The following is a 12,098-nucleotide window of genomic DNA, read 5'->3' on the forward strand; positions in this document are numbered from 1 at the left end:
AATCCGTTGTCTGAAATGAGAATAATAAATTCAGTAAGTGTAGATGAGCTGATTTAGGTTCTTCAGAAATGTCAGCACTCATCAATTAGAGCCAGTATATTGTTGCAGTCAATTTATGTGGATAACGGAACACTAATACATATTTTAATTTTTTAACAATTACAACCTTTTTGTCCAGATGCACATTTAGCTCAGGACTACGATGGTTGGTTTTTTTCTGCATCAAATGATTTTGCTATTTATTTGTCTAACACAGTTTGGGGTTTTTTTCCTAAAGAAATAATAGTAATATTGAGATTAATATGAAAAGTGACAGGAAATTGAAGTGAGTTTGTTTCTTCACTTATCCTATCTTTTTCCTATTGCTATTACTTGCAATTTCTTCATGGTTTTTGAAGTGTGGACACCAGGTGCCCACCAAACCACTCTATCACTTCCCAGCTGGACAGGGGAGAGAGAATAAAATGGAAAATGACTCGTAGGTTGAGATGAGGCTGCTTATTAAAGCAAAAGTGGAAGTTTGCAGTCTCACAAGCAAAGAGGAAAATAACAAGATTTATTCTCTACTTCCCATTAGCGAGTGATGTCCGACCACTTCCTGGGAAGCAGGGCTTCAGCACACATAGCAGTTGCTCAGAAAGCAAACATTGTAAATAATGAATGCCCCCCTCACTCCTCCTTCCCTTAGCTTTTATATCTGAGCTGATGTCATATGGTCTGGAATATGCCTTTGGTTAGTTTGGGTCAGCTGGCCTGGTTTTGTCCCCTCCCAGGATCCTGCCCACGATGTAGGGAGGGGAAGGGATGTTGAGAGACAATGTTGATGCTGTGCCAGTACTGCTCAGCAGCACCAAAACACTGATGTGTTATCAACACTTTTCTAGCTACCAATGCAAAGCATAGCACTGCGAGGGCTGCTTTGGGGAAATGAGCTCCAGCTCAGCCAGACCCAATACAAAAAGTATACATTTAAATTTTTGCGCTAAATGCTATGACATTAATAGATTTGATGCTCTTTTCCAGCCGTTATCCTTTTGTTCAATTTAATGCTGGATGTAAACTTTTAAAGGGTTTTTTCTTGGGAAAGAACTGAACATGTAATTGAACCGTGGATCCAGTGGATAGTGACAGCAACTCCGCAATTTCTAATCTTCTTCAGTGAATACAGTGATTGTCAGGGTTCTTAGAGTATCTTTATGAGTGCTGTTGATTCACTGAGAAGTCAGGGAAGTTATGACGTTACTTTTACAACAGCTTAAGTGTCAGATTTTTTTTCTGTTTTTTAGGAAACCTATCTCCTTTGTAGAGCTCCAGATTAGTAATGAATTAATGGAAGTTATTCCAAGTTCAAATCCCTGCTCTCAGACTGACATAGAAGAACCCTTTTTAGTTATGAATAAAGTTTTTAAGGAAGAATCCACCCAAGAAAAATATTTGAAGATTTACTATGTCACTGAATTTAGAGAACCATGGCAAGGTAAAATGTTTTATTCACTATTTTCTAAATTCTGATAGAATCAGCTTGTTAACTTCCATAACTTTTTGTGCGGGCTCCATAGGCATTGATGAAGCTGTCTGAGTGATCACAAACCTTTGCAGTTGCCTAAGGTATGACCACTGAAGGCATATTTATTCCCTGGAGAAGCAGGGCTTGTAGTAGCAGTTCAAGATAGATGCAAACCAAAAGAAGTTTAAGGCTGATCAAATATATGGCAGAAGGTGCCAAAAAATTATCACAATAAGTAGATCATATCAGAAATTGAACAAAATTATAATGATCCATTAAACATCAATAAAATTAGATCCTTGAAGCATTTTCCTTGACCACATCAAGCAGAATGAGAAGTAAGCAGTTTCCACTTTGTTGCTGGGATTTTTCAAGTCTATTGCTGTGGTTGTTCAAATTGGGTAGCGTCCCTATATATTTTCTGAAAATTGTGATTATTAGCACCCTAACAGATATAACAAATTCTGATCACAGAAAACTGAATATTGAGAAAGTGTTTGATTCAACTGTATTGTAAATCAAAGAAAGTGATGATATTGCATTCAAGTCACAATTCTGAAAAATAAGCATATTTTAAAATGTGGAACTGCACTTCCTAGAATCATAAAGTAGCAGCTCAGCTCAGTTTTCTATGAATTTCAAGCACTGGAATTTGTGAATTTCAAACTCTACCTGGTACTTCAGCTGTAAAATTCTATATTAGGAAAGGAGTTAGGTATGTGGTAGTATCTGTTCCACTTCAGGAGGGCCCTTCAGTACACGTGTAAGTGCATACTTGCTTAGACATGCTTTCCTGAGATAGGGAGTAACAGGTAAAAATGTGTTAAAATTAACAAAGAAATGCAGTAATTAAAATATTTTAATCACATTAGAATAATTAGATTAATTGGAAAAATCCCCCTTTCTTCATACACCTTAGGTACTATAGCTCCTTACAATAAAAAAAATGAATAAAAACTATGGCTAAATTAGGAAAATAAATGCAAATCAAGGCCAAAACTGTGCCTTATTTGACTTGATTTCATGTTAGTATATTAGGAGTTGTCCCATTTTCTTTGAGTTAACAAAAATTAAATTAGATATTTGAGGATGCGAGTTTAGATCATTGAAGTAGTCTTTATTTTCTTATTGATTTTAGCACCTAATTTTGCAACCACTATTTGATTGAATATTGAGGTGCCTCCTCCTTTGTTTTCCTAGTTGCCTAAAGAAAAGGAAGAGGAATAGATCAGGGATTTTGTAGCATATCAGAAAAAATGTCATTTTTTTTTATTAGAGCTACTTTTAGCTTTATAGGCTCCTAGAAGCCTTAGTAGCCACTTCTGAACATCTCATTAAACAGAGGCATTTTTCAATGAGGCATTTATTTTTTAATTGATAGATTTCTTTATGGGAATCTGAGTCAGCAGCATAGAACAGTTAGAGGGGGGAACATAATCAGTATCTACAACTTCCAGCCACTAGGAAGGAAAGGAAGGTTGTTACAGATAGGGAGTCATCCAAGGAATGAAAGGGGGATGTAGGAATGAGGATACTTCCATGTTGCTAAAAAAATAAGAAAGAAAAAAACCCTCACTTTACCCTTCTGTGTGTATTATCTATATGTAAAATGTGTATGTAAATATTTGTGTATACTATATTGCAAATGTGAGGGATTGCATCAAATAGGGATGTGGTTACTGCCTCAGTTCTGTCAGGAGAGTGGTATCTAAACACAGAAGAAATGGAAGTCCATAGAATCCTGTTATCATAGAATAGCCTGGATTGGAAAGGAGTTTTAAAGGTCATTTAGTCCAACCCCCCTGTAATCACCTCAGGTCACTCAGAGCCCTGTCCAACCTCACCTTGAGCACCCACAGAGTGAGGCATCAACCACCAGTCTGGGCAAATTATTCCAGTGTTTTACCACCCTTGCTGTAAGAAACTTCTTCCTGATATCTAATCTAAATCATCTCTCTTTTAGTTTAAAACCATTTCCCCTTGTTCTACTGCAATAGAACCTGTCAAAAAATCTGTCCTTATCTTACTTATAGGCCCCCTTTATGTACTGAGAAGCTGCAGTAAAGTCTCTCTGGAGCCTTCTCTTCTCCAGGCTGAACATCCCAATTCTCTCACCCTTTCCTCATAAGAGAGGTGTTCCTTTCCTCTGATCATTTTTGTGTCCCTCCTCTGGACCTGCTCCAACAGGTCCATGTCTTTTTTCTGCTGAGGACCCCAGAGACGGACACAGTGCTCCAAGAGGGGAGCAGGGGAGCAGAATCACCTGCTTTGCCACTGCTGGATTTCTGGGCTGTGAGTGCACACTGCTGGCCCAGGCTGAGTTTTCCTTCAACCATCAGCCCCAAGTCTTTCTCCACAGGGCTGCTCTCAGTCACTTCTCCACCCAGCCTGTAGGTGGGCCTGAGATTGCCCAGGCCCATGTGTAGAACTTTGCACTTGTCTGTGTTGAAAATGCAAACATGGGAAAGAAAGGAAAATACCTTTTCTTTTTGACAGACATTGTATAAGAAAATTAAAAAAAAAAAGGAAAAGAAAACCAGAGCTTATCCTGTGGACCATTGGAAGTCTAGACTTTGTTGTACTTAAAGCTTTAAAATTCCAAAATATTTTAAGTAGAAAGTACTTATTTCTTGCTGACACTTATAGTATTCTAAAAGTTGATCCACAATTCTCTTTATTCTGGTAATTATTACATTTATCTTGTTTTATAATGTATTTTTTCTTATTTTTTGTCAGATTTATATTTGGAAGAGGAATTTACTTTTATTGATAATCTTGAAAATTTTCGTAAAAACCTGCCAGCTTTATCTATACTTCTGAGCAGACTACAGTTTTTTTTAGTGAAAGATCCCCTTTTAGATTCTGAAGGACAGATTTTAACAGAAGAGAACATTTTCAGGTACCTACAAGTTGATGTGTAATATTGAACATAAAAAATAATCTGTGTATAATGACACTGGAACATCTGTTAAATGATAACTTTGTAACTAGTTTATATTTGCAACAGGTGAAGACTTCAGCTTTTTTTCTTACTTAGGAAAAAATGACAGATGAAATTTATATGCATTTAGAAAACTGGATTAATGAAATTGTGTCACTTTTGCATTTTGTAAGTGTGAAGTGTACTCAAGTTTTTACTTTTGGAATACTGAAAAAATGTACATCTTTAAGGGACCTCGTCCTCCCTCAAACTGATTTTACTGATTCCCTCTCAGTAAAATGCCTCTAAATTTAATTGGGCTAGGATTTTATACATCCGTGTTCCTTCTTTCTGTCATCTCAGTCATGCTATCAGCAAATCCTTGGTCTTGCGCTGTTGAACTGTATTTCTTCAAGTTCAATTGTATTTCCTCACGTTCAAATATTATTTATTTTATGGTTTTACTCACTTTCATATTACTGAGTTGATTGAATTTAGTTGAATAATGTCTAATGTCATGAATTTGAACTAACTGATACATTAAACTGGTGTAAACTGTATTAGAAATGGGCCTAGTATTTCCTAAATATATTGATTGTATATGTGCATTCATAAAGTCTGGTTAAATTTTGCGATGATTTACTTAATGTCTGGATGACTTGTATCACTTCTTTTGCGCTTGGTAGGGTTACATGATTCCCAAGAAAGGTAAAGCAAATTTTAACTGATTTAACTGTACCTGTATAGCAGCAGAACAGGGAGGAGTGGGGTTGTTGACCTGTTTTTTAAAATGAGCCGTAATCTCACACTGAGTTTCAGACATAAGACTATGGGCAAGTGTGAACGCTGTAAATACCCAGTGAAGATAACATGATCCAGATTCTGCAACTACTTTCAGAAATGGCATAAAAAGTGCTAGTGTGAACCTTTACTGAAACAGCTCTGACCTCTTGGTCTGTGGTTGACTAGCAAAACCAGGAGCCTGCCCAAGGTGGGGCCTCAAATCTCCTTGTGCAGCACACAGGGAGAGGCATTTAAACAAAGACATATAATGAAACAGACTTCTACTTAAGGTAAAATTCAGTTAGCATCCCAAGGCTGGGCATAGAACAATTTGTACTCTTCAGTCCAAAGTATTCCTTCAGGAAAATAGTGGTGTCAGGGACTGAGGAGGAAGTTATCCCCCTAAAAAGTTGTTGTAGTGTTAGTGTGGTGGCCACAAGTGGCAAGCCTGATGAAAACTTTTCTTTCTACTTGAAAAATCTTCATCTTTTTTCTGCTTGTATCCTTGCTTCACAAGGCAAGTAGTACCCTCACCTCTGAGTTTTATTTCCAAGCAAAACTGAAAGTTTTTCAGTTAAACCAGAGAACATACTTTTGGTTGTCATTTTGATTAATAATAAGCACACTCTGCCTTCACTGGTGCTGAATCATTTCTGAAAATAGAAACTAAAGGAGACAAAAGTGAAATAAGGTCAGTGTTATAGATTACAGAGATTTTTTATATAGTAAAAAAATTTGACATTGGAAGAAACTTAGATACGCAGCTTTTGCAGAAAGTGTTTTCACATGAGAACATTTATGTGATGGGTGTTGAACAATTTTAATATGAGGGTTTTTTTCTGTAACTTTTTAAGGCGGGTCCCAATTTTAAGTGATTCTACTTTGCATATAATGTATTATTTCTTGAAAAATACTTTTGGCTAATTCCACAGATTGGTAGAGCATCCCTTGGAATTGCTTTCTTAGAAAAGGCATGGATTTAGAAAAATAACTTTTTGCCATGTGTGTGGCTACCAAAGCTATTGCTGAGACTTTCAGTCTTAGACATGAAGTAATACAAAGAAGTCACTTACTTTCTTTTATGATCTTTTAAAGAGAATGTTTGATTTTCCAAAATGAAATGAAGATGGAAGAGAGTAAAAATGAATTGCAGGAGATTAAAGAGAACTTTTGCACTATACCTATAAAAGAGGAAGAGGTATCATCCTGTTGTTTCATCCTATATATTATATTAGTTGTTGTTTTGTGTTTTGGGTAGGTGTTTGTTCACTTGCAAGTCATTTTACTGAATTCTCTTCATACTTGCAAAGTATTCGCAGCCTTCATATTTCCAAGGTTAGGAAACACTGCTTTTATTGGTGTTTTTTTAATTGTTGATGCTGCTGTCAGGAGTTTCCACTCCGATCAGCTGTTTCTCCTGCTTCCAGATGTGTTGGCACTGTAGGTACTTGTTACACTAAGAATACAAATTAACCAGAACAGGAAGCCATGACGTGCATGGGAAAGGGAAAACTCCAAGCTATGTTTCAGGATTTGGGCAGCCAGCTTTGCTTCTTTTATAAAAAGAAGTCAAATCTACTTTTTCCTTCATTTTTTCAAAATTCTAAACCACAAACTTTCAGTAAAGTAAATGAAGATTTTACTTGACTGGGAACTGAAAGTTCAGATACACTCTCTAACTCCACTCACTCAATCTGAAATTCTGTAACGCTCTATTTACTCCGTATTGAGCAAAGCTTTGTGTATACTGTGTAAATGTCATATGATTTATCTCCTAAAAGCTCTGAAATTGGTTTAGAATTAAGTTATTTCAAGATTTTGAAAAAGCTTTGACTATACAGTAACATCAAAGGGGATTTACTGACCATTCTGTTGTGATTAATATTTTTTCAGTATTTCATGTTGCCTCTTGAGTTAGAATTCAGCAAACCCAGCAATGGTAGATCTGATTCTGCTAAGATTCCATCATGCTTGGAATTGAACGAGTTGTTAAATGTAGCCTCAGACACTATGGCTGATGAAGACCTGTGCAAAGAAGTGATCAAAGAACGTGAGGATTGGTTTTCTTAATGCTTGACCTGATTTTCCTTTCATTTGAACACATTTAACACAATTTGGCTCTTTGATATTGAGTTCACTTTTGAGTTACATCACAGCCTATTAAATGAGAATTCCTCTGGGAGGAATTAAATGAGAATTCCTATGAACTATTCTATACCCAGATTTCTGAGTACATGTCTCCTCGAGGGGTAATAGTAAACTATTCGCCATTTGGTTCAATCCATGGTTGTGTTGTAATCTCGGAAACAAATGTAAATGAGCCATGATTTGTGCTATAAAATCTACCATGAAGATAATAATTTAGTCTTAATTTTTCCTATCTGTTTTTAAATTTACTTTCAGAGACATCCCTAAGAGGATTATATGCAGTACAATCATACTGTAAAAAAATGCTTTTGTTGCACTGTAATTGTAAGCACAAAAGCAGATTTCTGAGGACAAAAAGGTTAAATATTTCCATGGATAACAGGAATACTTTAAACGAGAGTAGTCATTTCTTTAAAGAAATTTTAGAAATGTTTCTAAATGCTTTTATGTGATGGATAAATACAACTTTAATGACAGTTATTGGCTAATGGACTGATTTGTATGGCAGTATTTTGTGTAGTTAAAAGAAAAAAACATTACCTGAGCTTTTGTTGTGTTCTTTTTAGTTAAAAATTAATATTTTTCCACTTTTTTGGTGGGCAGGAAGCAGCTCAAAGAAGGAAGATTCGTGCTTCTGAATGTGGAGAGTGTCTGCTGAATTCTGTCTGATAGAGCACCAGTTTGAAATAATCCAGTCTCTTGTTGAAAATAGGAACAAAACTTTTAAAAGTGTATATTTGACTAGGGTGGTTTGATTTGCATTCTTATGATACATTTAGTACATGCCGTGTTCTGAGCTGAATGATCCAACCTCTGCTGCAGATATTTGAGGAGTCTGTACATAAATGTCAACCTACTGGAGTTTTTCATTCTTTTTTAGTAGCAAAAGAATCTACATACACAAACTCCCAGCAAACTCTATTTAGGCTACTTAATTGTTCTGGAAATCACTGTAGTCATAAGAGCTTGGAATAATTCAGGTAGTGATTATACTAGATGTGGGGGTTTTCTGTCACTTAAGGGACAAGACTGAGCACTGCTCTTATCAGCTACAGCATTTGGGGTTACGAAGCATGACTGTGATTTTTCATAACAATATATCATGGAGGTTCAATAATAAGATTGAAAGCAAAAAATGCTCTGACAGGAAAATGTAATAAATGGTTAATTTATGGCACCTTTAAAAATCTGTTTTCAGATCTCAAAGCAGAAATTACATACAACATAGAAATTTCCAAGTACTGTCCCATTCCACAAGAGGTTTGCTCCAGTAATAGCACAAGTATGCTGGAATTCTGTGAGTCAGGTAGGAAGATCTGTGTAAATCAAGGGGTGATATTTAAAATAAATTCTTTAAGCAATTGTTCCTATATTCTGTTCGTAGGAGGACATGCACTGTATAGATAAGAATATTCTCTTTGTGTAATCTACTATATTTTACCTGCACTATAAGGAGGTAGAAGTGCCATACTGCTTTCCAGAGCTTTGTAGTCTAAACACAACCAACTTTACAGTTCCCTCATGTTGCTTTTGGCTGCAAGTGATGTCTATGAATTTTGTATTTGATAGGCTTTTTGGATCTTTTTTATCTAGCAAATTATCTACCTAGAGAGGAAGGATGAAATTCAAGACAGATTGATTAACATCAGTTTGTGGAGTCAAAAAGCACAGTACAAAGTTTGTTAAAGTCTAATATAAATGCTTTCAAAATAGGGTGGTGTAGAACAATCCAGGCAGAAGTGCTGAGGTAATAACTTCTAGATGTTCAAAGCTCCTGTGCAGACATTCTGGTTTGCAAACAGTTCTGTAATGACGTGTGATCGAGAAATCAAGTCATATAGTCAGCAGAGCTGTTTTCCACAGAAATAAACTGAAAGTCTTGAATATTTGCATTGAATCCTTGCTTCTCCTTCACTGGCATTTGGAAATCCTTTGTATGTGTCTACCTTTAACAGCTTGAAAACTCAAGTCATGGTGTTTACAATGCATACCAATGCTGGGCAGGTTTGGTGTATGACTGCGCAACCTAATTATCCAACCCTAGTTAAAATTTCTTCAGGTTCCAGGTGTAACCTTTGAAAATAATGTATATTCTTTGCCAGCCCAACTGTATTCCCAGCTAAATGTTGGCTGGTGAAGTGAGGCAGAAAAATGGCTATGCTGGTGGCATTTTCCACCTTTAATTAAATGCAGAAGAGCCTGTGCAAAGAGCAACGTTTACAAATGGATGTGATCTGAGCAGAGTGGCAGTGCTTGAATATATATGTACTATATCCTATCCAGGAAAAAGTCTATCCATTATTGCCATGCGCAGCAGCAGTATTGTCAGTAACCAGTGCATGTTCACTTGATAGTTTTCCATCCAGCAGTTACTAAAATCCTTGAGAAATCTTGTGTTTTCTCCAGATCAAGAACCCCGTTATTGTCTTAGTTTCAATGTGTTTTAAACTGAACTGATAGTTATCCTCTGAAGGCTAATAGGATCATGCTCCCAATACTGTATTGCAGTGGAATTTTGGTTGGAGTAATCATCTGTTCAAAGGGTCTGATGTAGTAGGTCTGAGCATTTTGAGACCTTCCTCCTGTATGCAAGTTGACTTTGACAAGTTGACTTTGATCTTCTCTACGATATTATCTGTTCTACTGGAGCTGATGTAAGAAGTCAAGTCATTTTGAATTGTTTTTTAAAGAAAGTGATTGCATTAATCTTTATTGCCAGTTTGCTGCCTTTAGCTCTGCCATTGCATCAGGCAAAATTAAGTTGTTAGGGCACGATCAGCTTCCATCTTCTTGTTCTAATTGATTTTGCTGTTTATGAGCTACCAGAAGTGAAATATGTGTGCTTGAACTCAGAGAAGAAGCAATGATAATATAAAGGCATTTTCTATAAACCTTTCATTGTTTACCTTTCTCTCTTGCTAGGAATAGGATCTGTTTATTGATAAAGGGCTTAAGAGACAAGAGAGTTCACTAAGTCATCAATGAACCTCTGAGAGTAAGCAGAGTTTATCTAATGTAACTGATGAAAATATTCCAGTCTTAAAGGCAAAAATAACTAGACAAGAATTAATATTAATAGTATTGCTGAAAGAGAGAGAATTGTTCTTTTTAGATATGGCAGGTATTTTTGCTGTCCTGAGATCAGCTCCTATCCTATTCAAAGTAATGTGCTTAAATTGTTTATCCCCACAAAAAACAGTTTGTGAGCTGAAGTTCACAGCAGGAGTTCACGGAGCTTTTTTTTTGTTCTAAGTAAATGGGAAAGAAATTATACTGGTTAGAAGTATGTTGTTTTCTTTTGTATCCACTTCTATTTCTTACCTTTTTTTTCTACTTCTCTGATAGGTATTTGTGTTCTCTGGCTTTCTAACATTGTCCCTTACCCTTCCTGCCATACAATCGGCTTTTTAGGTCAGTCAAGGAGCAGCCGTAAGCAGCTGGACAGGTGACTGATTCATAGCCTGCTGTGTGCCAACTGGCCAAACAACGTGTGCATGAGGATTGCATCTGCTTGCTGCCTGTTAGAATGAATAGGGAATTTGTTACAAATGTTTTTCCTTACAGAGGCACTGGTTTACTTAAAATTTTTCTGACAGTTTTCACAGACCATAGAACGACTGTGTTTTTTGTTACCTCTGCTTTCTGGTTAGAAGAATGCCAGAGAGAAGAATTCTAGGACACTCATGTAAACCACAAGTTTTTATGAAATAACACTAAAATCAGTGCAGTTGCAAATTCCTAATTTGATTTGAATAAAAACCAATAAATATTCCATTAATATGTCCACATGTGATACAATTGCAAAAAAAAAAAAGTTAAAAGTAACTTGCAGGGAACTTTTAACATGCCAGGTTTGTTTACATACTGCTTTAAAAAATCAGATGTGATAGTTCATTTCAGTGATCGTACTAATTCTGCTTGAAAGACTAATTTTGTCTTTAAAATCCTGACTGTTTTGAAGTTCCTGAGTCCAGTCATCTGTGTCTTACAGCCACTATAACATTAGCCAAAGTCTCTCTCCCGTCTAATTAACTTCATTTATGGGGGAAGCATCTAAGAAGGCCAACAGGCATGAATGCCTAATATCAAGACCTCAGCCATGGTACCTGATTATTTAATTATAAAAATCATCTTACATGTGAACAGTATGCAGCCAGAATTACATTACAGAAATGTAATCTACACATTGTTATCCCCAGACTGTCTGGAAATTGGATGTGAAGTATTTGGGGCATAGAGCTTAAACACTGAATTGTCCTATGAAAATATTTTGTAGTTTAATACAAAATTCCACTAGTATAAAATTCATAAGCATGTGTATTTCATTCAAAGGTAGCTTTGTGATTTTGATTTTTTATTTTTGTTTTGGCTGGGGCATTATGTAATTTCTAGCTGAATATATTCCATATTTGAAAGATGAAATGGAAGTGCCTTTAACTCCTCCATGCAGACAACAAAGCTCATGGGTTAATTTTCTGTGCAGAGGACTTCAGGAAGAACTTCTTCCTCTCTCTGGTAACAGGTAATGAAACTTTGGTAGTGACAAATTCTATCATAAATCCTCTAAATCATACATCCTCAAAATAATTGAAAAAATAACTTTAGTCTATTATGAATAGAACATTATGAATCAATACTTATGTTGTTTGACCTGCATATATACTGTGTTTTGTGTGAAAGAGTGATCGAATGCACAGGCTGTATCCGTGGCTTTTCAGGGGAGCTTGAAAAAGGAAATGA

General features: G+C 36.0%; 1 protein-coding gene across 1 annotated transcript in view; it reads left to right on the forward strand.

The window, feature by feature from the left end:
- SHOC1 (shortage in chiasmata 1) overlaps positions 1-12,098 on the forward strand; it is a 51,167-nt gene that overhangs the window by 12,685 nt on the left and 26,384 nt on the right. The window contains exons 6-11 of the mRNA XM_039389293.1: positions 1,287-1,477; positions 4,244-4,406; positions 6,306-6,408; positions 7,104-7,260; positions 8,557-8,664; positions 11,751-11,880. Of these exons, the coding sequence (XP_039245227.1) occupies positions 1,287-1,477; positions 4,244-4,406; positions 6,306-6,408; positions 7,104-7,260; positions 8,557-8,664; positions 11,751-11,880 (852 nt within the window). The remainder of the gene's footprint in view (positions 1-1,286; positions 1,478-4,243; positions 4,407-6,305; positions 6,409-7,103; positions 7,261-8,556; positions 8,665-11,750; positions 11,881-12,098) is intronic.

The sequence above is a fragment of the Pipra filicauda genome, unplaced genomic scaffold (assembly GCF_003945595.2).
Source record: "Pipra filicauda isolate LSUMZ 115617 unplaced genomic scaffold, ASM394559v2 scaffold71_size5581439_pilon, whole genome shotgun sequence".
In the NCBI taxonomy this organism is placed as follows: domain Eukaryota; kingdom Metazoa; phylum Chordata; class Aves; order Passeriformes; family Pipridae; genus Pipra; species Pipra filicauda.